Source organism: Plectropomus leopardus, chromosome 11, assembly GCF_008729295.1.
Source record: "Plectropomus leopardus isolate mb chromosome 11, YSFRI_Pleo_2.0, whole genome shotgun sequence".
Classification (NCBI taxonomy): Eukaryota; Metazoa; Chordata; class Actinopteri; order Perciformes; family Serranidae; genus Plectropomus; species Plectropomus leopardus.
In genome coordinates this window covers 15,263,318-15,290,921 of record NC_056473.1, presented here as the reverse complement: position 1 = coordinate 15,290,921, position 27,604 = coordinate 15,263,318, and the positions used below count along the sequence as shown (strand labels likewise).

The window sequence follows — 27,604 nt, the reverse complement described above, 5'->3', positions numbered from 1 at the left end:
CCGCTCAGCGAGAGAAAAATACTACACCAAAATACTGTGATGACGTGCGTACTTCATTTTATTGACCTCTAAGAGTTTCGATGTATCTGGAATGTAACTAAGGATACTACAAGTAGGCTACAAATTTGTACTTTAGTTGGGTGTTTGTTTGTTTGTTTTTTGTTGTTGTTGTTAGTTTTTACATGTTTTAATCCCACCTTTTTACTTTTACTCCATGGGACATATTTGTTTTAAATACAATTGTCAGACAGCTTTAGTTGCTTTTTTTCCCCCACAAAACATTTAAAGTGTTTATAAAATTAGTTTAATTGAATATTTAGCCTATTCACATGTGAGCTATAACTGAAACAGTAAGTGACATTGACATTTTTTGTTTTTGTTTTTGTTTTTGCTTTTTTTTTTTTTTTTACCAATTTTGGACAACATACTACAGTATATTATGACATTTTTTTCATGATTTTTGCCGACAAACTATACTGTTGTGTTTATTTCATAATATTTGACGACATACTATACTATTGCATTTTTTCATGATTTTTGACATAATCCTTTTTTCATCCTTTTGGACGACCTACTATGGTGTTTTTTTGAAATGATTTTTGACGATATACAATACTTTGGCGTTTTTCCATTTCATATTTTTCCATATTATGTTTTTGGCCAACATACTATACTATGATGTATCTCGACATACGAAACTATGTTTTCATCCATTTTTTCGACATGCTAAATTATAATGTTTTTGTCCTTTTTTTGGACATAGTATACTATGACATGTTTTGACATATCAAAATTTGACATTTTTAGACATAATATGATGTCCTTATTTTCAGGATTTTGGACACCATGCTATCATGTGTCTCAACTAGCTTTATTATGACGTTTTGGGCCTTTTTCGACATTGCATACTTTGACGTGTTTCCTCAAACTATATTATGTTGTTTTCTGTGATTTTTTCAACATGTCAAAATTTGACATTTTTCACCATACTATAGTATTACACCTTTGGTCGTCTTTTTGACATGCCTTATTATGGTGTTTTTGGCCGTTTTTGCAACATTCTGTGCTATGGCTTGCTTCAGCAAGCTATTTTATGTCGTTTTCAGCTGTTTTTGGGACATTTTTGCCATACTATAGAATGGCATTTTCGGTTGTTTATGAGACATGCTATTTTATGGTGTTTTTGGCCGTTTTTGCAACATGCTATGCAATGGTGTGTCTCAGCATATTTTAAAAACAAATATAATTTTATAAAACAACATATAAAAACAAAATTAAAGAACTGCTTTCTTTCACTTGCGTAACATTGCAAAAATTAGACATATCGTGTCTCAAACAAATGCTAAAATACTAGTGCACACATTTGTTACTTCTAGGCTGGATTACTGCAACTCCCTGTTATTAGGTTGCCCCAACAACTCCCTGAAGTCTCTCCAACTGGTGCAGAACGCTGCTGCACATGTACTAACAGGAACCAAGAAAAGGGATCATATTTCTCCTGTTTTAGCTTATTTGCACTGCCCCCCTGTAAAATTCAGAATTGAATTTAAAATTCTCCACCTTACCTACAAAGCTTTGAATGGACAGGCTATATCCTATCAGCTCATAGTTCCCTATCAACCATCAAGAGCACTGGGCTCTGAAAATGCAGGGTTACTTGTGGTTCCCAAGGTCTCCAAATGTAGGATTGGAGCCAGAGCCTTCAGCTACCACGCTCCTCTTTTATGGAACCATCTTCCAGGTTCAGTCAGGGAGGCAGACACCGTCTCCACTTTTAAGGGTAGACTTAAAACCTTCCTCTTTGATAAAGTTTATAATTAGGGCCGGCTCAGATTGCTTGGACCAGCCCCTAGTTATGCTGACATAGGTTTAGTCTTCCGAGCTTTATGGATACACTAAGCTCTTTTTTCCTTCTCCTGCTCCCCTCATCTGCAAACGCTCGTCTTTTTACTGCATGACACTAACTCGGCTGCCTCTCTGGAGCATTCGTGCTCCCTTGTTTCGTAGTTTTCCTGGATCTTTGCTGCAATTTTGACTGTGCCTGGATTGTGGTGATGGCTGTGCTGATGCTGTGACCCTGCCTTTGGTGGTGCTCGTGCTGTGGCTGCATCTCCGGTTCACCTTGATCGTGGTCTTGGTTGTGCTGTTGCTGTGGTCCTGTCTGAGGCTGTGCCTGTGTCGTGGGCTGTGGTTGCGCAGATGCTGTGATCCTAGTCAACACAACCTTCTACTGCCATTATTGTGCGTCATGCCTCCACTATTAAATATACGCATGGGACTCTTATCAACACCTACAATTTTACATTTAGTATTTACGTCAACTATTGTTACATGATATGCTATTGTTACCATTATTGCTGTGCTTCTCTCTCTCTCTCTATTTCTCCTTCCTCTTTGTCATTACTGTAATTTACTCAATATTTACATTATCTGTTGCATATCTGTCTGTCCTGTAAGAGGGATCCCTCCTCAGTCGCTCTTACTGAAGTTTCTACCATTTTTTCCCCCTGTTACAGGATTTTTTTGGAGGGAGTTTTACCTTAGAAGATGTGAGGGTCTAAGGACAGAGCTATGTCGTCTGCTGTAAAGCCCTCTGAGGAAAACTCTGTTTTGTGTTGATGGGATTTCTGAATAAAATTGAATTGAATTTTATGTGGTTTTCAGCTGTTTTTTGGACATGTAATATTTTGACATTTTTCGCCATACTATAGTACGTTTTTCGACATGCTATTTTATGGTGGTTTTGGCCGTTTTTGCAACATCCAGTGCTATGGCTTGTCTCTGCATTCTATTTTATGTCGTTTTATGCATTTTTTAGCTTTTTTTTGCACGTCATATTTTGACTTTTTTTCCCATACTATAGTATAGCATTTTTGATCGTTGTTTCGTCATGCCATATTATGGTGTTTTGGGACATTTTTGCAACATCCAATGCTATAGCATGTCTCTGCATGCTATTTTATGTGGTTTTCAGCTGTTTTCATGACATGTCATATTTTGTCATTTTTCGCCTTACTATAGAATGGCATTTTTGGTCATTTTTTAAACCTGCTATTTTATGGTATTTTTGGCAGTTTTTGCAGCATGGAATGCTATGGCATGTCTCAGCACGCTATTTATGTGGTTTTCAGCTGTTTTTTGGACACGATTCGCCATATCATAGTATGGCATTTTTGGTCGTTTTTTCAAAGTTATGGTGTTTTGGACGTTTTTGCAATAACAAATGTCTCTGCGGTGTGTCTCAGCATGCTATTTTTTTACATGTAAAAATTTGACGTTTTTCTACATACTACACTATGCTAAATTCTGTTTTTGCACTGTTGTGGCCTTTGTTTCCACTTTACATAGTATGATACGACTCTACAAGCTATAATATAATGTGTTCAACCATTTTTGGGACATGTCAAAATTTGACATTTTTACTATTTTCATCATTTTTGGGACATGCTAAATTAGGACATTTTTGGACTTTTTTGGCCTCTGTTTCTGCGTTGTATTCTGTAACGTGGCTCTACAAGCTATAGTATGTCATTTTCAGCCATTTCTGGGACATGGGGTCAGTTCTCTATCAAATTTTTCATGTCATTCTTTAGTATTTTTTTTTGGGATACTATAATAAAATGTTTTTCATGACATTTTTACATCATACTATACCATGCCATGTTATCATTATAACATTTTCACAACATACTACAAGGTGACATTTGACATTTGATCAAAATGTTCATGTCTTAATATAACATTACATGTTTTTTTTTGACATTTTCACATAATAAACTACAACATTTTTGCATTTTGTCATACACTACTATGACATTCATAATAACATGAATAATCATGTCGTACTTTGTTATGACATCTTTTATGGCATTCTATTCTCATTCAGTCATTCATTCATTTTATTTTTAAGCCTCGGAAAACACACTGAAGATTAATATTCATTTTCAGTGGTTCCGAGGTACATTCAATATTAAACTTCAAACAAATATCAATACAGAAAAACAATCACAATCAATGAGATCACAAATTTAACCAAATTTCTCCCAGTGTTAGCAATGAGGATGGCTTAACATTTTGCTGAAGTGTATTTCAAGTACGTGGGGCACAGTAGGAAAAGGCTGATATTCCTAGCTCCTAGGTGCAAATCCACTTCTGAGAATGGGTTCAGTGGCTACCATCATTCTATAATAGCATTGTTGAGGGATAGGAGGGGTTGCTTTTGTAGAGGTGCTTAGTAAATAAATAAAAATAATAATAATGCTGATCCCTCCTCACAGAAAGAGTAGACAGGACAGTTTTTTGATAAAGAAGACAATGGTGCATCCCATAGCCATCACCAGTTATAAATCTTGAGGTTGTGTGATAAACTGCATTTAAAAGGTTCAAGAGTGGAGATGGATGCCGGCCCATAAATAACATCGCCGTAGTCTAATACAGACAGAAAAGCAGCTTCAGCAATTTTTTTCCTTGTGAGTAATGGAAAGTAGGATTTGTGCCAAAAAGAATCCAATTTTGCCCTCAGCTTTGACTGAGGCATGTCAACATGGAATTTAAAAGTAAGTTTTTCATCAGTTACAATGCCAAAATATTTATGTTGCATTCTCTCTGACGGGATCATCAGCAGAACGTATTCCAGTGCCTCCATTGTTCATATTTCTTGCATTTGTAAACAAAAAACATTTAGTCTTTGTAGAGTTTAGAACCAGTTTCAGATTATGAAGGTGTTTTTGAAGGAGGTTAAATGACAAAAGTAGATTTAGGCTGGCATCATAAATGGAACCTACACAGTAATGAAGGACAGTGTCATTTACATAAGAATGGAAATTACATTTTTGAATTAAGAAGCGTTTAAATAATTAGAGAAAAGGACTAGTCCAGGGAAAGAACCCAGAGCTACGTCCCTTGTAATAGGGAGAAAAAATGACTGATGATGGCTTATCTTGATACACTGCAACCTATCAGATAGAGAATTTCGAAACCACAAACAGCTAACATAGTCAAAACCAGAAGAGTCTTTGTAAGAGCATTGCATTGTCAGCTTTGTCAATGGACATTTTTTCAATATTTCCATATCATACTATACAATGACTTTTTTTTCATTTTCAAATAATACTATAGTGGGATGTGAAAATGTAAAAAAAAAAATATAAAATATAAAAGTCACCCCTAACCCATATCTCAGATTTTTCATTTCATATGATATGAGAATTTCTTATATTTTCACAGCATACTATACCATGATATTATTTCATGACATTTCACATCATATTATGCTATGACTTTTTCCAATCAAACTTTCCACATCATACTATACTGTCATTTTACATCATACTGCACTATGACATTTTTATGGCATACTATACTGACATATTTTTTTGAGATTTTAATGCCATATTATATGCCTTTTTTTCTTTCACATTTTCACGTCATAATTTAGTATGACATTCTATTCCCTCAAACGTTTCTTTTTTACATTTTTATGATATCCTTGTGGCATAATATATAAGGACATTTTAATGGAATTTTTCAGGCCATATCATAATATGCCATTTTTTACGGCATAATGTGTTACGATACAATTATATGTAAAATATAATATTTTACAATATTCTCATGGCATAAAAGACTTGTATAGCTTGGTGAGACTTTTCATCACATAATATAGTAATACATTTTTATATTTATCTTTGGATGTATTATTGCATTGTTTGAGGCATACTATACAATGACATTTTTAACATTTTTTCCTATCACAAAAACTGATGACTGTACTTTTTTATACAATGCTAAATAGGGATATTTCATTTTCCCAGATCACTTGAGCCTTAGCTTGTAGAAAACCATTTCAAAACCTGTTTTAGATGGGGGACAGTAATGTATTGTGACTGTTCTGACTAAAGCTCTTGATATACTGTAATCTGACAGATTTCCAGTGTTTGACAAGTAAGCTCCTTCAAGACATAATCACACAGGTAACTGAAAAAGGGGTAGGTGGTGAGAATTTATTAAAAGAAAACATGTACAAGTTTCAACAACACAAAGGTTGTTTTAGGTTAGAAGTTACAAGAACAAAAAGATGAGAAAAACATTTTTAAACAGTAACTGAAGATGGGCATCATGGGGAAAAACACAACACGTGAGAACCTCAAGAACAGGACAATGATTGTTCTAATGCTACAGGCAGGGTTGGCAGCACCAATCAACAGGGGAATTCAAAAACACCATGGATCAGTTCTGATCTCACAAATAATGAGTTAGCTCACTGGTTTTGGTACTTCAAACAAAACGGATGACTTTCCTCAAGTGACATGATCCATTCTCCGTCCAAACAGAAGAATTAACATTAAATGGGGGGCATGGACACCTGTTCCTTGAAAATAAGAGCCAATGACCTCTAGAGCAATCCAACCTGAAATGGGCCAAACCCTGATACACACAAAACATCAATAGCAGCAGAGTTTTTCTTTTTTTCTTACAAAAATGTGGCAAGTTCCAGATGTTGCCTGCAAAGTGCTCCATTACAAACACAGAAATCGTCAGTTCTCAGACCCTCTGGTACCCAGCATCAGGCTTTTGACAGGCAGTAAGGTGCACATGGCAAGTACATTCACACTGAACAGAGCTTCACTGCGGCTTTGATCCGCTGCCAACCGGCTTCGGCTTTGTCGAAGGAAGTGCAAGGACAGAAACGGAGAGAGAGCCTGACGTATATGCAAAACTTACGGAATGATAGAGTGTAAAAAGGTACAGTAACTACCTTTCAGGACTGAGTTTATTTTCCAAAGAAAAATCCATTGGAAAAAAGGGGCTGAACTATGTTGGCAAAGAAAGTCTTTTTCGGATGAGTTCAACAGTCTATGCGTTCGACCACCACTGACAGGGTTCTCTCCAAAGCAAAACTAAAGAGGCCGTTTCATCTGAACGGGTTTTGATTGAAAGGTCCATGAGCCTTTGTGTGTCATTTTCTGTCAGTGTGGATTAAAGTCTCAGTAGATGGTGAGGCTGACTGACCTGTTCATCTTCTTGCCGATAAGTCTGGATGTTCTGGGGTTTGACTGGACTGTGGAGCGGGTCAAGATCCTGTCAGTGGTCAAAACCTTCTCCTCTGCTGCAGCTCGAGCCTGCTGGGCCTTCTTTAGCTCCCTGAGAAAGATAAAGATGTTAGTAAATCATGAGACAAGTTGGCTTGAGTCCGTTTCTCTGAATTTAATCTGCAGTCGGGGAACAACTAATGATTGTTTTTTTTTCATTGTACATTAAATATTGATTATTTTCTCAACAGAGAAATGTATAATCAACTTACAAGAGTCCAAGGAAACATCTTCAAATGTCTTACGTTGCAACAACAGTCAGAAGCCCAAAGAAATTCAGTTACAGTAATAGAGGACCAAACAAATCAGAAAGTATTCACATTGGAGAAATTGAAACCGGAGAATTAGTGTTTTTCTTGAATCAAAATGATCAATAGTCAAAAATAATAGCAGATTATTGTTATGTAAATCAACTTATCTGATCATTGCAGCTCTAATCTGCAGATTATTTTTTCTATCAACTGTCAGATCTATAAAATGCCAAAAATGTAAAAAAACAAACATCGTAAACACCAAAAGCACAGGGCCAGATATTTAGACATCACATTAAAAAAGAAAGCAAGATAATTAACAAAAGCAATAATTTTTGTTGATTAAAAAAATTCAGTTTAAAACTAAAAAAAAAAACAACAGTACAAATAATTTGATTGATTTGATTTTACTATCCAATAATAGTAATGATTGCTTTAAAGGTTTTTCTGTGTTGTTGAATACTTACTTTTGAAGCAGTGCGTTCTTGAACTTTTCTGCGTTGAGCTCGACTCGCAGCTGGTCGGCGCTCATTCTAGCAGCAGTGAGGAGCACCGGGTGTTTGATGAGGTCAGAAGTTGATGGTCGTCTACTCGGATCAGGGTGGATCATCAGCTGTAAGAAACGACAAAATATAAGATTATCTCATAAACAAAAAGGAAAAGCTGCTTAAAATGACTTTTTTTTGACTTTGCTCTGAACTTATGATGTCTTTGTTTAAATACTAACTTGAGCCACAATTTTAAACTTAAAATGATGAAAATGTCTTATAGATACCTCAACCAAAAAAAGGATTCATTTGCCCCAAGATGAGTACAGCAAAAATAAATAAAAACAAAAATCACAGCTGTAATGTTAAGAGCTAATCTAATGAATTTAAAATATGCAGCATTATGGACATGCATACATCATTTAGCAAAGGACAAAATATTTCTGCTTTTATTTGACAGAAACAAAGACATGGAAAAAACAAACATATTGTCCATTACCTTGAGTAGACTGAGAAACTCAGGAGAAAGCACTTGTGGGATGGCAGAGAGTTTTCCCTGTCGGATATCATGCCATTTGTCTCCGTTGGTGGGAAGAGGCTCAGCTCCTGAGGCACTGACAACAGTCAGCGCAAGAGCAAAGATGTCCGCCTTTGTCAAATTACTGTAGTCCTACACGAGAAAATCAGACCAATGAGGGGAAACGTTAACACCTGTGTGAGGCTCTTATTATTCAAAAGTAGAGGCGGTTAATGACGCAAGATGATAAACCTCTTGTAAGACTTCATTGGCCAGGTATCTGCTGTCACCTTCCTCCACTTGTGGATTGTTTGCACGTGTCACATGACCAAGATCACCTGGAGAGGAAACAAATGCATAATCAATTCAAGCCATGCATCTACAATTTAGAAAATATTTGTAAAAACAAAAAGAAAAAAAAAGAAAAAACAATGACATAACAAAATGATCACAAAAGACGACAGTAGAAACAGCCTACCTATTTTGTAGACAATGCTGGTGGTAAGTCCTTCATCTTCGTCACAGTCATCACAGCTTGTTACAGACTTCCGTGAAATAAAAATGTTGCCTGGGACAAAGACGGTAACATTTCTATTAGTTTATGACCAGAAACAATTACTGCAAAGACTCTTATCTGCTGTAAAACTGCAAACATAGATCAACAATCAAGTCTGTTATCTGTATAATTTCTTCAGAAGCAGTAGCTAAAGCCCAAAATCATTGGTACTTCCATTGGTACAATTTAAACATCCTAAAGTACTCACTGGGCTTGATGTCCATGTGCACCAGAGACATAGAGTGGATATACTTGAGTCCTCGTGTGACTTGCAGCAGCAGATCTTTCAGCTCTAGCTCTGATAGGTAGCTGAGCCGCCTGTAGTTCTCCGTGATGACGTCAGATAGCGTGCCGCCGTTGCAGTATTCGTTCTGGATGAGCATGTGGTCGTCCTCAGCCCAGGCAGAGTAGTAGCGCACCACGTGGGGATGTTGGCCCAGCACGGCATGGGCATACACCTCCCGCAGGGCATTCTGTCTGTGGAGGAGGGGAACAGACCATTTTAATTAAGCCACGTCTGGGGGAGTTTTGTAGTTGGAATGAGGGACAAAATGTTGCCTTTACTGTAACAAAAGACACTTTGGATGCTGGACTTCAGTTAACAAGTCCCTAAAATCAAAAACAATCACATAATCTTCTTTAAGTGTTTTCTTTTTTTTTTCTTCAGATTGCTGTATAGTCAACTTACTCATCAACTGATCCTGCCAGAGGTTTCTTTGATCTCTTGATGGCATAAATGCAGCCATCGAGTCTTTTCACACACTTGAACACAGCCCCAAACTCCCCACATCCGATCTTCTCCAGCTCGAGGAACTCTGAGGTGTACCTGGACATCATGTTGCTCTCCATCATGGTGATCCTCTAAAGGAAAAAGAAACATTAATAAAAAAAAATGTAAAAAAATTCAGTTGCTGAGCATGGCCTCTGAACCTGCGCACTGGTTTTAAATCGGTTTGCATAAAAGTGTACGGAAAAGAATTTTACTAACTATTAATGTGTAACATCTCTGTGTAGTCTGACTGTAACTCATTTGTTATGATGCTTACTCCATACATCCACTTGTGCTTTACTAATGTCTTGTTTACATTAAATACTCCTTACTGAATTTATCTGGATAGCAAAACAAAGTAGAGCTGAAATAATTTGTCAAAAAGTATTTGCTCAACAAGATACCAAATATTTGCTTTTTTTCTGTAAATTTTTGCTGCTTCTGTCTCTTTTATAGCAAAGTTAATTAAATATGTTTGAGTTTGGGACCTTTGCATAGCATTTTTTTGAAATTGTACAAACATAAATAAACATTTTTTTTACATTCCTTCTGAGTTTTTTCATTTCAAACAGTAACGTTGTACCTACTTTTAAACAGCATTTCTTAAATATACATCTTTATTGTAATTTCTAAAAGTCTATGTTTTTGTTTCTTATCCATGCAGCAAAACACATTTCTTGTATAAAAAAAAAGATAATAACCCAATAATAATAATGATAATAATTTCATGACATCTTTATGATGACAGGCTTTATGATCAATAAACTAAAAAACAGTCGACCAACAGATGAACAAATAATGCAAATGGTATTAGTTGCAGCCCTAAAGCAAGATTTGGGGTGAAATTTCTTGCAAAAAATTGCACAAAGAGTCTAGAAATAAACAAAATGTACTGTCCATATGCGAATCACTACACATAATTAATGCAAATCAGATGAGCAAGTCTTAGTTACCTTGGATGGCGGCAACACTTCCTCTTCTCCTTCACCATCACTCGCCTCCATGTCTTCTCCACAAGAGCTGTGAAACAGAAGACAATAGAGGTTGTTGGTTAGCATTCTGTGCAGCAGGGGGCAGCACTGGGGGCTTCACAAGCACATGGCAAAGTTCACCAGTAACCAGAAGGTCTTGGTTCACAGCCAAAACCCCCTGGCTTTGGTCAACGGCTGTAACGAATCTGATTATTATAACAATGGGTTTGATCTTTGATCAAGTTAACAGGTAAACTTGTTTTGCACAGCAACTATTAACAGGTTTTGCATTACAGTAATGACAAAGATAAAAAGTTATTTTACAGCAACTAAACAGGAAATGTATAAACAAAATACTGACTGCAGCTTGTCAACTCTCCTGGACATTTTGGAAAAAGTTCTACAACCAGCAGGGATTTTTAGGTACAAGAGAATTTGGGGATTGATCCCTCTCTAAAGACAGAAAGTATTTCTAAAAAAGTTGGACAGATGGACAACATACTCATTCCAGTGTGCTCTCTTCCTGTTGTTTCTTTGCTGTGTGGCAGACTGGATGAGCAGCGAGTCTGGTGTAAAGGGGTTAAAGTTGACCAAAGGGGTCTGCTGTCTCCTGCTGCTGTCTGTGATTGACTTTCCTGAAGGCTCCACATTCTTGAACAGGGCAACTCTCCTGCTGGAAGATCCCGGGCCAGATCCTCTGGCTCTGGACAACAAACTCTGGAAGAAAGAAAAAAGAGACAGATTATCGTTAGTTACATAAGAGCAGCAGAGACAACGAGGTAAAGATTTTAAAAAGCTGACAATCGACTTGATAAAGATTTTGATTTCAAATAAACCTGGTTAAACAATTTCAAAGATTTTCCATGACTTTTAAAAGGACCCATTTCCATGACCGCTCACTACATATAACACAAACAGAACTGTATAGTATGCTCACTCAGAATGTTAGTTTAAAATTGAATTAAACAGCCACCTTTTTTCACTTGTAATTATTAAAACTATGGGCTGTCAATACACTGTCCTGACTTTTCCTAAATGTTCAAGGTTTTATTAATTCCATAACACTTGACAAAAGAGGTTGTGAGGGTGAGAGGTTGTAACAAAGTTTTAATTTTTGTGCTTAAAAGGCAAAAAACAAAAACAAAAAACAAACATGCCCAGACATGAAACTGCAGGTCACCAAATCATCTGGCTAGCTGACTACAGTGGGAGCATTATGCAACAGTACAGTTGTACATTAAGTGGGTCACTGTGGTTAACCGACACAGCACAACTATCCACTGGAATTCAAAAAGTTGACCCTCTTCGCTTGTGTTTGCTTGCTGCTGCTTATTTTGCTGATTTTCTTTCCAATTAAACACCTGACTGGATCTAAAAAGCATTAAAATCTATGTGAAAACTGTGATTTTACTCTTAAATGTTGCGCTCGAGTGCAGAATGATATGAGCTAATACCTAAAGTTTAAAAGTGTTTAAAACTGCAGCCAAATCAATGTGCAACAGTGATTTTGCTGTAAAATGTTGGGCTCTAAGTTTCTTTCTTCACAATCACATAAGCTGATACCTAAAGTTTAAACGTGTTTAAAAAGCAGTCAGGTCAATGTGCAAACAGCCATTTTACTCGAAAATGTTGTGTTCAAGACTTGTTTGTTGTTGTTTTTTTGCAAAATCACATACGATGATACCTCACATTTATGTGCAAAAATTTAAGTAAATTCTGTCCATAATCTCAAATAAACACCGATAAAAGTATTTTATCAATAAATACTAACCTTTGGGGTGTGCGGCGTGTCAAACAGTCTGAGTTTTCTGAAGGTCTTATGTGGAGGTGTGTCGGGGCAGTCTGGGATCGGGGAGCTGGATCCTTCCCCGTCGTCCTGCACATACGACCGCTCCGGTGAACCTCCGTACAGCCGAGACGCCTTCCTCGGTGACGGTGAGCAGTTGGCGAAGAGGACACTGCTCGGTGATCGCAAGTGAGACGGGGAACCAAAACTCTCCTCGTCCCAAAGCTCCACGTCGTCGTCCCCACCGGAATGGTTCAGGGGACTGCTGCCGCCTTCCAGCCGTTTTCCCCCGGTGCCCCGCCGCACTGGCATCGGGGAATCCATCTCCGTGAAGCCAGACTCCCCTCCGGTGCTGTTGTTAACGTCCTCAATGAGTTCGTCTTCCCCGTCGCTGGATGCGAACTGTAGTTTTTGGCGAATTGGTAGACTCTTAGGACAGGGTGATCCGTGTCGATGGCGACTGTAGCTCGACATTTTCAGGATTTAAACCCCGGCGGCGTCGACGGGAAAAACACGCGGTTGGAACCCCCACCACTGTTTGTGGCGTTTGTAATAAAAAACAAAAACAAAAACAAGAAGCTAGTCAAAGTCAAACTACCTTATAATAAAGGTATTGGTTCGAATAAAAGTGGCCAAAGGTTTTGTAAAACACTTTAAGGTCCGTTAGCATCCCAGGAAAGTTGTTTGCTAACTCCAACACGCCCCTCCAATGCTGAGAAATGGCACCGTTGGCTAATGTTAGTGTTCTCCGTAAGAGCAACGTCCCGAAGTTGGCGTTAAACTAACAAAAAGCACTACAACTACCGGGTCCAGTCGAGTATCAGTGTCCGTATCTACCTTCTTGATGGCTCGCCGACACCGAAACTCATCTTATCGCAATAAAAGCAAACCAATGTTTACAGCAAAGTTTGAATGAGTCAAGAGCTGCCTTCTTCCTATCACGCGCGTGGCAAAGGACTTCCCGCGACCGTTGATCACGTGCCCCCGCACAGCCAATCAGAGCGAGTCTCGAAATTTTGAAAGATGGGCGTTCCAGAGAGGTTTCGGGAGGAGCTACGTCATCGGTGGCACTGCAACGATCTGGCGCGAACGCGATCCTTTCAAGTCGCTGGAGTCACATAATTACATTAACTTTGAGACAATGCGTCCATTATTAAGACGGCGAGATCAAGAAGCTACCATACATGAAAAGATTAAGGTCCAAACTAAATAAACGCCAATCTGATCAATTTACACAAGACACATTACGTCTACATCAATTATTTTGCAGTAATAAATCTGTTTCGAGTAATTCAAAAGCACAAGTGGTGGAAACTATATTTGCTTAAATACTGCAATGAATAAATGAGTAAAATACCACTTAATGCATAATAAATGATAACGTAATCACTGAATATATAATAGTAAAATGTAGTTTTTAGTCATTAAATTTATGACAGCTGGAGTGTTATTACTGATGCAGTTGATGGATGCAGTTTTCTTTCTTTCTTTATCTTTAAATCATGAAAAATTAAGAGTTCCATCATAAAAACGCACTCAATTGCAAGTAACATCAACATATCAGGCCCCGAATTCACCTGAACACTGTGGGGGTACATGCCCATAAATGTCCTGAACACAGAAAATAAAAAAATACAGGTGAAGGGCAGAGTCTCTGCAGAAAAGAAAAAGTGATAATTGATGATTGAGAGGGATTACTGATGTATGAGTCCATACATTTTTTAGGAAAATCCTGCATAGTATATCAGGAACTGAATCTATACATGAATCCACACGTGTAAAATTTCTTTCCTGTATGTGCCTAGGGTATGTTGTATGTTCAACACGGATTAAGGTTTTCAAAATCAAGTACAGTCAACTAATCACACACTTTTTCTTTTATTAGAAATAGCATTAGCTGTACACTGCACTGTGCACTGTGCACCATAAACATTAGAAAGCATTTTACCCTCTCCCATCTATTAGGTCGAGGGACAAAATAGCATAGCAGAGCTCCAGTTATCAAAATCCTATTTACACGTAAAAGCTAAATCCTTTTGTGAAAAAGAAACAAAACAGATAAACATGGAGGAAGACCTGTGATTTCTCTTGTTGATGTAGTCCAAATGAGATGGTATTGATCCTAAATCATTGTCCATAATTAGTCCATCAATCATCCAGACCCGGCGACTCCCCTTGCTGTATTCTTGATGCTATTCTGATGGCTTCCTCCAGCGACGGCTGATCACTGAGCTACAGAGAGAAGTAAAACAATGTGCTTAAAACAAACAACATCCTGATAACTACTGTTATCTAAAAACTACTCCTGATTCACTCTGACACCGCTTTAAAAGACAATACCACCTCTGACTGTGACTGCATCTAAAACTTCTGAATTTCATGGATGACTGTGGCAGGACAGTGAAAGGTGGAAAAGGAGGGTTTGCTTTTTATTAACATGACAGAAAGAGCAGAACAAAAGAGTAGTAATATATAAAATTAAAAAATAAAATCACGAATGTTTTTTAAATGTATTTGTTTGTTTGAAGTTGTTGCGTGTCCATCTGTAAACCCGCACATTTTTCATTCTACAATTCTTTTTTTTTTTTACCACTGCGTGGTTTTTGTAAATAACAAAATGATCTCTGGTATAATTTTTTCAGACTGGTGCTCAGGCAATGGTCTGGTTCTCCCCTGCCACGTAATTGGATGCTGTCAGACTTATTCAAATAAAGTGGTTTGGGGAAATTAAGTGTTGACTTGTTAGGAATTAATAGCATTTACAGTTGATTTAAGAAATAAAGGGGAGAGAATTGATAGGTGCCTCACTTTTTACAGATCATACTTTTCACTCTTTGGGTATGGGGAGAGGTATCAAGTATTTTGAAGTCAAGAGGCTCAAGTCCAAGTGAAGTCTCAAGTCATTGGTGTTAAAGTCCAAGATGAGTTGCAAGTCTTTTTTGATTTTATAAAGTCTAAAGTCATCAAACTCATGACACTGACTCTGATGTATTGAAAATTTATTATGTTCCTCATTCTTTGGTGAAAAGCTTTTGAACTGGTTTTGAAGCAAAAATAAATAAATAAAATGACTTAATTGTCATGATTGCACTGGCTTCCTTTTTGTTTTTTTTTATAAAAAGAGTCCCAGTGGTTACCATGAATTTGGATTACATGTAAACTCACACTCCAGTGGTTGTTAGGTTTTGTTTTAGCTTAATACCTTGTCAAATGCACCAGCAGGAAGGCAGCAAAACACCCACACCCCTGAGCCGAAACCCACCTACCAATGATTTTACTTAGTGTTTAGACAAATAGCTCAACAGGGTGGGATCTGGGGAGGGATTATTTTGGGGGGAGGGGTAATTTAAATACCCTCCTGAAACTCCTGTCAGTATCATGTCAACAACAAAACACGGTGCAGTTTTCATTAAAAAAAAAAAAAGATTAACACAGTCAAGCAGCAAACTGTGGGATGAATACAAAGTTCATGGCCGTGTCCACACATATACACATATCTAAACTTTTTCTGATAAAAAAAATTTGTCCACATGACCTTTGTTTTACCAAGTATCTCTGCTAACATTAGAATGCAAAAACAATCCCAAACATTTGCCAGCGTTAGACAGGACCTAAGAATGACCGATGTCTCCAAATTTGGGTGGTGTCTGTCGTGAACTTGCTATCCCAAATAATTAATTTCAAACGTTCCCTACATTTAAACAAAATGGCTAAGATAATGTATCCAGTCGTCTTTTTCTATAAAGTGAACTAAAGAAATCACTAATGGATACCCACACAACCACCACACTAATCACTCATATAATGTTGTTCCACTAACCTGCACAGCGATGTGAGTGCCGTTGGAGGTGGCCAGTAATGTAACAGGATGAATGCTGTCCTGCTCTTGGCTGTAGCCTGCCTCCTCCACAGTTTGAAACGTGGCCATGTCGGGTGTCATGATGGCCACCTGAGGGAGACATAGACAGTGTGAACAAATCAATTGACTGCTTTGGTGTTAAATCACAAATCAATTAGTGTGAGCACACCTGGTACCATGATGAGGGGTCCAGCAGAAACCTGCTGGTCAAACAGCCATTAAAGGCCTAATGTCCAACAACAAAGCTAAAAATGGGCAGACACCTGATGAAGACGATTGTGGTGTGGCTGTCTGCTTCTTAACATTTGAAGTTAACATTTCTGGGTTTATGGACTACATTTATTTTCAAACTTTAGTTACTATGACACAGAAAACTCAGCTCAGTTAATGAAGTAAAGCATTAAAACATCACATGAAAGTGCAGTGAAAGCTAGAAAACAATTAAAAAAAAATATTCTAAAAACATTTTTGTTCAGCCGGCACGCAAAACTTGGTCAGTTGTTTACCTGTTCATCTGAGCCGTCTGTTGTTACCATAGTAACTGAGTGAGCACCTTGCGTTGCCAATTCGTGGGCTGGGATAGTTATTGTTGTGCCTTCTTGGGTTACCATGGTGATTGTGCCACCCATTGCTTGCAAGTCTGCTTCAGAGATACTGACCTGATGTGAGACACAATACAGAGTTAAAAGACTTAAATCTAATGCAGAACAACATGATCATGTTGGGTTTTGACATTTTCTCTTCAAAAATATATTTTGCTTCATAGTCGCCTTGCCTTAAATCCTTTATTGTTTCAACAGCAGAATACATAATAGGCACAAGAAACCACAGTGTTAGAAAAAAAATTGTACAACATCGGATAGTGACGGAGCAATGGCAGAAGGGTTGACCCAAAAGCTGGGTGGATGGGCTTGCGATGAAATGTCACTTAAGGGGTTAAGTTTTGTTGACAAAAATTAAATGTCACTATAAACAAATATAGGTGATTTTTAAAGGGTATATATATACACACTACAAAACGTGCATGGACATGATGATTAAACAGCTCAAGGGGCTCACTGGTCATTTTATATTCCCCTCTGTAGTATTATTTATCATTTTACTTTGCTTGTTTGCCATTTCTCAAACTTTGTGTCTTTAAAATACTATACAAATAAAGTTTTATTAGTATTGTCAGAGTGCAGGGGCTACTTTTCTGAGTGGGCAACCCCAGAAGTTGTTTCTCTGTTTCCCTTGTCAAAAGGCCTATTGTATTTTTCCACTGGATTTCAGGTTATTGCAGAAAAAAAGCTCTGTGGCAAATAATCGTTTGTGATACTTAAAGTTTTTGTACATTAAGATAATCTTCACAAATGAACACCACTTTATGATGTTTGAAGCCTAAATGCAATCGCCGGAAGTAAAAAAAGCTAACGTAATGTTATAACAAACTACACCACTGTTACCTGACTTTATTGTCCCCCCACTTCCTGAAGTAGTGGGTACATGTTTGCTTTGATGAGGTTTTTTGATAATTTAGCCTTTTAGCCAGCTGGCATGATGTGGCCATTTTACATCTTTGGATCTTTTGTAACGCATTTATTATTTATGATGTCACTGCAATCCGTTACCTGCTGTTGTGTACCATCCTCCTGCGTTACCAAGGCAACATGCTGCTGACAAATCATGTCTGAGGTCTCCACAGGAACCTGCTCCGAACCAGAGTCTTCTGCCTCAACCACCGCTGCTGTGTAGCTGACGTTGGGATCATCAATAGCATCTAAATGGAGATTGACACATATGGTGAGATAATGCTATTCCATGTTATATTGATGTCATACATTTACATTTCATTTATAAATATCAAATTCTTGCATTGACAAAGCTGCAACCAGAGCTGCTTGATAAATTAACAAAACAATTACTGAAATTGTGGTTTGATCTTATCTCATAACATCTTATTGGCCTCAATTAAAATCTGCTTTTTAGAGAAATGCCTCTGTATCATTATATTTTTACTGACCTGTTGGGGGTTCAAAGTAGGCCTCCTGTTCCTCTTCAATGGGTTCTGTATCGTTGTGCGCTGTGCGTTTGTGCATGGCGAGCGTTGAGATCTGCTTGTAGGTTTTCCCACAATGGTTGCAGATGTAAGGTTTGCAGGGTGTATGAACCACATGGTGTTTGTAAAGGCTGGAGTATTCTGTGAAGCGCTTTTCACAGCCAGGCACTGTGCACACATATGGTTTCTCTCCTGCAAAACATTCACACAATTGTGCAAAACTTAATATTTACTACATACTTAACTTAAAGGTCCATACAACTCAAATAGGACACCAGAACACCATTTCATAACTCATTGCAAATTTGTGGAGACAGAGTGTGATGTAAAGGACCCACCAGTGTGTATCCTCATATGATTCTTGTAGTTGGTGGCACTGGCAAATGACCGTCCACAGGTTGGCTCAGAGCAGTAGTACGGCCGCTCCCCGGTGTGTGTTCGGATGTGAACTTTGCGGATGTTGGAGGTGGTAAAGGACCTGCCGCAGCCTTCGACTGGACATTTGAAAGGCTTCTCTCCTGCAGACAAGGACAAGGATGTCAAGGTTTAAAAGGACAGTTCACCCCAAAATCAACCAGTGACCAGGACATGATTTCTGGAAAGAGACATTGCTGTTGAGTTTTTCAAATGGATTTTTGGGCGTTTTTAGCACAGCGAGCTGAGTGCCATTTAGTTCCATTATATTTTCAGAGAAGGCAGAAATCTCTACAGCCGATATCTCCAACATTCAGTAAATCACACCAAAACAATCTATACTGATAAATACCATAACAGGTAAGTGGAAAAATATGTGTTTTTAGTCCTGGGGTTAACTGTCCTTTAAGGAGTTACCCAGTTTTACATCTCAGTATTTTACCAAAAATATATTGTACTTTATCGGTCTATTTAAATTTTTGGTTCAATTCTTGATTTACTAATGCTGTGACCAGTTTTATGTGTTAAAATTAATGATGATGAGTCCTTTTGGACTTAACTGTGAGTTGAGTATAAACTCTAAAGGAAATAATCAAATAGGCTTAACATCACACTCACTAGTATATGCCTCCCTATCACATTGAGATTAACTGCAAAAATCCTGCTGTTTTTTTGTTTTTTGCAAAAAAAACAGCAGAACCTTGGTGTCCTGCTTCTCCTGATGACCATGCGCCTAAAAACCTCTCCAGCATTTTAGTGGCTTCGTGGAGAAATTCAGCTCTACATACTCATCTTCTAAAACCTGGCATCAAATTTTGGATGGTAGGCCCTCCACCCTAATCTGTGTTGTTTAAAAAAGTGGTGGTGCAGGACTCTAGTCTTGTGGTTTTGACCAAAATAACACCGTTTTAGCTGCAAACAATCACTTCTGTATTAAACAAACACCCTTCAGGCCAGGAAGAAGTTATCATTCAGCTCCCAGCGGCAGCAAACAGCAGACAAACCCTGTAAGTCATAAGACATTTATACACCTTTGCAAGTGAATGTGCACCACAATATATTGGTGCTTGGTATTGTTGGGTACCTGTATGAGTCCTTGTGTGCTTCTGAAGGTCTCCAGAGGTTTTGAAGGACTTGCAGCAGTTCAGCTCTTGACATCGATATGGCTTCTCCCCTGTGTGTGTGCGTGAGTGACTCTTCAGTCCATACCCTTAAAAGTGCCATAAAAACATAAAATGAGAGTCACTGAAAGTCAGTTAAGCCCTTCTACTGATGAATATATTTTAATTTCTGTATTATTGTTTGTTGTAACATAAAAGCACCTCAGACGGATCAGAAGTGTTAATTTGTCATGAAAATATAATAAATATATATTTATAGAGGTGTTCAATCAAAACAGCAGTCAATAAAGAATTCAAAAGTAATTTGTCAATTTTTAAATGAATAATAAATGGCTTAAAAGTCAGTGAGACAGCTCAGAAAAGCAACATTTAAGTGTCCGCAGCTACCTGTTGCAAATTTCTTCAAACAGCCGATATAGTCACAGACGTATGGTTTGTCTCCGGTGTGGGAGCGTTCGTGTACCTACAAGACACAAAAACAAAACTGTGTAACAGAGAGGCTGAAAAAGTAAATTAACAACATAGGAAGATACTATGAGAGAATATTGTCTTTAAGTAAAAAAAAATGTTGTTCCGTTGTGCTTCTCCCAGATTAAAAACATCTCTCAAATAAGATATTCCTTGTCTCCCTCCAATTCACACAAAGTTATACATGCTTTCATTTTCTCTCGCCTGGACTATTGTAATGCACCTCATGCTGGTATCAGTCAGAGCTCCCTTTACCGACTCCAATTCGTGCAGAAGAATTGCTGCCTTGTTTTTATCTGTTTTTTTGTCTGAAAAGCCCTTTGTAACCTTGTGAAAAGTGCTATATAAATAAAGTTTATTATTATTATTTATGAAACAATCCCACACTTGAGTAAGCACAAGAAAAAAGAATACATATTATTGCACACACAACCACAGAACACCCACACTTACCTTGAGATGGTGGGCAGTGGTGTAAAGTTTTCCACAGCCATCGTATTCACAGCGGAAAGACTTCTCTCCTACATTAGAGCCTCTCCCAGGCCTGTTGTCTTGACCCTGTAACACAATCTGAAAGAAACATGAATTAGACTCCACTGTTCCTTTTGGAGAAGGTTTAAACTACATCTACCACCACGCGGTTGTACGCCTCCGTGCACCAGTAATGTTGCACTTACAATTTACTCTGTCTGTGAAAACATGGAGGCTTCACACACATCTCCCCCCAGCAGCACAAAATATCTATACAATCAGCACAGTTTCAAGGTGGCCACCCAAGGTTCTTGAGTTATAGCCATGAAAAAATTTTATGAGGTCACTATGACCTTGACCTTTGACCACAAGATTTTGTAGTCAAAGGTCAAGGTGGACAAATTTGAGGAAACTCCCTCAAGGCTATCTTCAGATATGACAATCACGAAAATGAGAAAGATGCAAGGTCACCATTACCTTAACCTTTGACCACCAACATCTAATCAGTTTATTTTTGAGTCCACTCAAATGTTTGTGCCAAATTTGAAGAAACTCCCTTGAGGGCTTCTTGAGTTATAGTGTTCACAAGAATGAGACTGACAAGGTCACAATGACCTTCACCTTTGACCACCAAAATCGAATCAGCTCATCACTGAGTCCAAATGAATGTTTGTGTCAAGTTTGAAGAAATTCCCTCGAAGTGTTCTTGAGATAACGATTTCACAAGAATGTGCCACACGTATGTACGGACAACCCGAAAACATAATGCCTCTGGCCTCAGCTGTTGCCGAGGTGGAGGCATAAAAACATCATGGAGGAAATACTAAAGAAAAGATTCTCTTACCCGCATGTGGACGCCAGTGTCTGCTTCCACTCTGCCAAAGGACCCCAGGGGATTTTCTATATTCTCCACCTGACAGGAAGGAGAAAGGACACTTCTGATTAAAGATGATGCATGGTCAGTCTTGTCTATGTGTATCATTGTGACTTTTTAATGGTCAGGCAGCGCAGCACTACATTGTAATACTAGCAATGTATTTTGTGCAATTTAAGACATGTCTTAGGATTTCTGTGAACCTATTTTGAACATCAGTCAAAACAATGCAAATTGAAAACTTTTCCAAAACATTCTGTTGATTCCAAACCATTTCCAAACCTGAAAAACAGTTTTTCTTATTTCATAACTTTTCCAGAAATTTCAGGATCGTGGGATCCCTGCGTTGCACATCATACATTCAGAGGAAAATATATCATAATTCAATATACATACATTTAACACATTGTTGACACATTGTTAGGATTATTTTCCTAACTACTATAAACAATAAACAATACAAATTAACATACTGTGTGATGCAAAAGCTGTAAATGGAAAACCACAATATTATAAGACAAAAGATTCAGTTTTATTTACTGTATAGTACAACATAAATATATTACTTCAAAACAAAGTAGGAAAAAATTAATTTAAGTAATTAAAGATATTATGGCAATAAATAAGCAAAACTATGAACTGAGAATTTCAAGCTTGTGCTCTTGATTCTGTCATATATTAAGTTTGCCAGACACATCAATACAATGATGCATTTTTTAATTTTTTTTTTACCTTGGTGGTGTACTGTTCCAGCACACTGATGGTCTCGGGGTCTATGGCTGCGGCCTCAGTCTGCAGGTCTGCGATGGTGCCATCAGCCTGGATGGCCAGGATGGTGTTGGACTGGGGCATGTGCACTGTGTGCTGGATGTAGGCAGTGCTGCCGTCCTCCAGCTGCACCTCCTGCAAGCCGCTCTGGTCGTATGCATCTGCACAGAAACAAGGAGAATGTAGAGAGAGAAACTGGGCTCAGGTCCAGTATGAGAACGGAGACGGGGCTTTTTTGCTCAGGGACGATGAAGAGTTTCCTCCACAACTGTAATCCAACTTACTGTTTCTTTGGACTAAATCACTTAGATATAAAAGAGGTTTGCTAACAGTTTAGGCAGATTTTTTTATTTATTACACATTTCTGGATCTGTTTTTTAATTCCCATGAAAAAGTGTCAGAGATTAAGCATATTTCAAAACACTGAATAGGTTTTTAATGTTGGATTCCTTTCTTCTTCTTTTCTACTCATTTTAAGTTAGTAATATATTTTCTGTTGTTAACTGTGTTAAACTGAGGAAAATAAAAATAAAAAATCTGAATTAAATGACATTACAACATCACAAATGACTAGTACAGTGAACTGAATATGACTGGTAAATTATAACATTGTTTGTGTTTGAATGTTGTTTTTATACTGTTTAGGAAATAAAATGACACGCTTTAAAACTGTAAAAGATACTGCTAAAAAAGAGATGACAGGAGCTTCAAGTTCCCTGAGAAAAATCAAGCTCTTAGGGGTTAAACATGTTTTACCTTTGGGTGTGTGAATGTAGGCTGTTGTTCCATCTTCAAGCTGAACTGCTTGACCATCTTCAAGCTGTAAACTGTCCCCTCCTACAACAACAGAAAAAAGAAAAAAAAACAAAAACATATGGCATAACGACATCCCCGAGAGAAATTTCTGCTGAGCCTGAGCTTCTGGATATCTCTACAGTATGTACACAGTAGTTAGATGGCATTATGTCATCGGGATGAAAGGCATATATATACCTCCTTTAGGCACTGACACATGCTGAACGTAAGCAGCAGAGCCGTCCTCCAGCTGGATCACCTGGCCGTCCATAATCTGTCCATCTGAAAAGGAAGCTTTGGAGTCGTGCTGGATGTATGCAGTGGATCCATCTGCAAGGGTTACAGCCTGCAGGCTCACTGTGTCCATGCTCTCCATCTGATCACCATCTGAGGAAATGATTTGAAAATGACAATGAGTCTTCTCCACATAATGTTAATCTATGTGTGGCTGTAGCTGAAGCTGATGGGGAAGGGATCTGCAAACTTCCTCCTTTTTTGTTTGTTTGTTTGTTTTTGGGTTTGTCCCTTTGCATCATTCTGTATCTCCTCTCTAAATTCTGGGGATCCATGAGCCCTGTGCTGGCGGAGATCTTAATAATTTCTTTTTTCCTCAGCAACACTTTGTGGAGTTTGATTAGCAAGGTTGATGACTGATCAGTTGGTCCTATCAACGCTGATCAGGTGGATGGATGAGAGGAGCAGCTGCTGCAGAAGCAAGTGAAAATGACCTTTTAGAACCAGCGCAATGGTTGAGTTTTACTTTCACGGCGCCTGGTATTTTACTGCTCCGTCTGTGCCCAGAGTACGCTCTGCACCCCAAGAATGTGGTGCAATGAACAACTAACAGTATTGTTAGTTGTTAGTTACTAATATTATAACAGTGCTTCTCATGAACAATCCAACTCTACTCTGTTCTTTTCTATTTCTTTCTAATGCCTCATATTGTTTATAGTCCAGTAGATACTCATAATGTATACTGTGTTCTTATTACATGTATTATGCATCTGTTCTTGTACTGCTTTTGTGAAACTTAATTTTTTTCTGCTTGGGATCAATAAAGTTTGGGTGTGTTAGGAATCGCATAGTTTTGGTAGGATCTGCAGCTGCCCATACAAAGTACATACTGTTGCATGCTGTCTGCACACAATTGAGACACAGTACTTCTTCATGACACTGCACCCAGAATGTTGACCCTCTTACTCATGTATGTTGCCATGGAGATAAAATAAATCGTCCTTCGCCAAGCTTGCCAGAGATGGAGGTCACCCCGGGGATCTCTGCTGTTGTGAGCAATATGGATTCAGATATCTTATATTACTAAAATTAGCCTACATATGCATTTCTCTATCATTGCTTTGTTCGTGTTTTTGTTGTTGGTAATCACTTAAACAATTAATATTCCTAAAATAACCATTCAACTAGTCATCAGTCACTTGAATGCGCTGTCATCCGTCATCGCGGCTTCTGTCAGCTGTCAATCAGCTGTCTTCTGTTTGCGGCATAGTCGATGTGACTGGCATGCTGAATCTGACATACTAGGTACTGAGACAAACCAAATTTTTTTCTGGTATACATTATAGCATGATAGTATGGGTATTCGAACGCACAGTGTGTTTTATTTATGCAGCAGCAGTGCAGCAGAACATCAGATATGATAAAAGAAACTGAAATAAAATAACAAAACAACTGTTCCAGTTGTCCACCTGAAGCTGTGTTTTAGTCTTTTGTTACAACGATGACATGTTTAGGGTTTGGAGCTCACCTGCCACAGTCACAGCCTCTGTCAGACAGAGGGTGACCGGCTGCCCGTCTGCATCGTGAAACTCTGCCATTCCCTGCGAGTCCCGGTTTATCTGGGCCAAGAGCATGCTTTAGCTGCTGCAGTAGAGACACACGCAGAGGACACATTTAAAACTTAAGCTGGTGTCTACTTTTCAGTACAACACACAGAAAGACACTGACACAAGCCCAAATGATGGTGATAAGACAGCTAGTGGTGTGATGATGACGTGCAATGACTCAAAACATAAGCACAATTTGGAACTGGAATTGAATTGTGAGGTCCAAAAAAGTTCCCACCCCTTACAAATATACACGCTAAGCCTCAAGTTTTGGGAGGGTGGTTGCCTTGTTCACCTCGTTGAAAAAAGGATAGTTATACACACATCGCATAGATGCAAGGCTATCAAAAAACCTGCAGGATCGAAACGTTGTCTTCAATAAACTTTTGTGGCATGGCGCAAGTGTGCAGGTGTTTCCTTTTTGCCTAGCTTACCTCTTCATACAGCATATAAGAGTTAGCAGCATTTATTAATGTCATAAATGCTACTTGCCAAAAAAGTGTGTTATTTTATAAGAAAATTAGTGCTCATAACCTGAATAAATTCATGTTTGCAGTTGTGGGGGAAGTATTCAGATCTTTCATTTGGGTAAAAATACTAAAACTACACAATGAAAATACAAATACTAACAAGTACAGGTCAGCATTGAAAATCTTTAAGTCAGTAGTGTAAGTATAATTAGGAAAAGGCATTTCAAATATTAAAGTAAAATTAGTAGATTAATAAAATGTCCCCTGTGACTATTAAATTATGAAAGTAGATATATTATATCATTAATGAAACTTGTATATTTAACTAGTATTAATTTTCAGCACTGCATCTATTGCACTTCTGTCTGTCCTGGAGGAGGGATCCCTTCTCAGTTACTCTTCCTGAAGTTTCTAACATTTTTTGTTGTTGTTTTTGAAAATTGAAATTGAAATGAAACTGCTATTGGTACAGCCCTTTTAGGTATGTTTTGTGATTGGGCTTGATTAACTTCACCTGACTAATCTCTAAGGCCTTTTGGATTGCCTTTGTGTATGAAATGTGCTATATAAATAAATGTGTCTTGCCTATTATTACTAATACATTGAGCAGGATTTTACTCCTGTAGTTGCTTGAGGTGGGGCTCATTTGTACATGTTCTGTGGAAAACTGTACATTAATTCAGCTGTAAAATACTAAATAAGTTTTTTGTAAATTTTGTGCATCTACATCATCTGTAGAGGAACTCAAGTTGTCAGGTGAATGTAATGGAGTAAAACGTACAATATTTCCATCTGCGATGTAGTGATGTAACGCTGGAAGTATAATGTGACATGAAATGAAAATATTCAAGTAATATATAAGTGCCTAAAATGTGCACTCAAGTGCAATACTTTAGTAATTGTACTTAATTTCATTCCACCACTTCATATTTCATCTTCTGTCAGCCCTGTTGTTTTTGGCGCTTGTTATTTTGAATATAGCATTTGGAGGCTAGCTAGCTACGATGTTAGCACAACTATGACTTGACACATCTGTGACTCTGTAACGAAGCATTATTAATAGTAATCACTAGAGTGATGAAACGGCTCTGTTGTTAAGGCTGATAGTGCTCGGTTAGCACACTGACAGCCTGTTTGAAAGCTGATACAATATGTCATAACGCAGTGACGGCTGGTTAGCCTCAATACTGACAGCATTGCTAACTACGCCAACCAGAGCTGTCACGTATTTTTTTTTTAGCGGTTTAGTAACAAACTCTTTCAAGCAGATCAATACGTTAATGAGAATACGACTGTTAAAAGTTAATATCAGGAGATGACTCTGTGACAGCTGAAGGGCTAGCTAGCTGTCTCCATGAAGCTCCCAGTCGAGCTCCTAAAAACTAGCGACGCAGTTCGGACACAACAAGAAGCTAATTAACGATAACATAAGCATTTTGACTCGGTGGATGTCAATTTTGTTTCATGTTAAAACAGTATTTCCCGTCCTTCTTTGAAATTCTAGCCTCAGCCTGTCACTCCCTCTCCCTCGGAGGAGATGGCTGTGGGAATAATGCATACTGGGTAAAAACCAATTTATATACTAACCTCTGAAAATTTCCAACAATTCCTCCTGTTCGACCACCATGCACCAGTGCAGGAAACGCTCCGCCGTGTCCACACACCAGGAACATGTATGACAGTGGAATCCTCCGGCCGATGCTCCCGCCTACTCGCATTTTAGACGCAATGATTGGTCGACGCGTTCAGAGCTCCCACTCTGATTCGTCAACCATGTTCCAATCGAGGCCGCGTGTTGCAGTTATTCAGTGTCCTGGGCCCCTGGCAGACGCCATTCCGCGTCGGTTTTCGTATTGTCTCGGGCTTTTCGCTGAAAATGCGCTGCGTCGTTGTGGAAAATAAATATTTAAGCTTCAGCATAAAACGACAGTCAACCAAGACTGTGGACTACAAGCCACGGTGTGCCACAGGAGGTGGTTAGATTTGCACCTCGGTAGCATAAACAGCGATGTGTGGGGAGTTTTTTCGGCATCCATGTTGAAAACAAGGTCGTGTG

At 38.3% G+C, this 27,604-nt stretch overlaps 2 protein-coding genes across 2 annotated transcripts; both read right to left on the bottom strand.

Moving 5' to 3' along the window:
* Positions 1-5,982: 5,982 nt before the first annotated feature.
* On the bottom strand, positions 5,983-13,368 carry wee1 (WEE1 G2 checkpoint kinase). The gene is made up of 10 exons (XM_042496042.1): positions 12,415-13,368; positions 11,146-11,360; positions 10,626-10,692; positions 9,592-9,764; positions 9,112-9,380; positions 8,826-8,915; positions 8,600-8,685; positions 8,330-8,500; positions 7,810-7,955; positions 5,983-7,143 (listed from the first exon to the last, which is right to left on the bottom strand). Exons 1-10 carry the CDS (start codon positions 12,901-12,903, stop codon positions 6,987-6,989), a joined length of 1,863 nt encoding a protein of 620 aa, XP_042351976.1. The 5' UTR covers positions 12,904-13,368; the 3' UTR covers positions 5,983-6,986.
* Positions 13,369-14,288: 920 nt separating this feature from the next.
* On the bottom strand, positions 14,289-27,254 carry znf143b (zinc finger protein 143b). Its single transcript, XM_042496497.1, has 15 exons — positions 27,136-27,254; positions 25,000-25,115; positions 23,436-23,624; positions 23,199-23,279; positions 22,407-22,603; positions 21,645-21,713; positions 20,783-20,899; positions 20,249-20,324; positions 19,825-19,950; positions 18,665-18,844; positions 18,291-18,518; positions 17,899-18,047; positions 16,795-16,947; positions 16,250-16,378; positions 14,289-14,661 (listed from the first exon to the last, which is right to left on the bottom strand). Exons 2-15 carry the CDS (start codon positions 25,103-25,105, stop codon positions 14,578-14,580), a joined length of 1,884 nt encoding a protein of 627 aa, XP_042352431.1. The 5' UTR covers positions 25,106-25,115; positions 27,136-27,254; the 3' UTR covers positions 14,289-14,577.
* Positions 27,255-27,604: the final 350 nt, after the last annotated feature.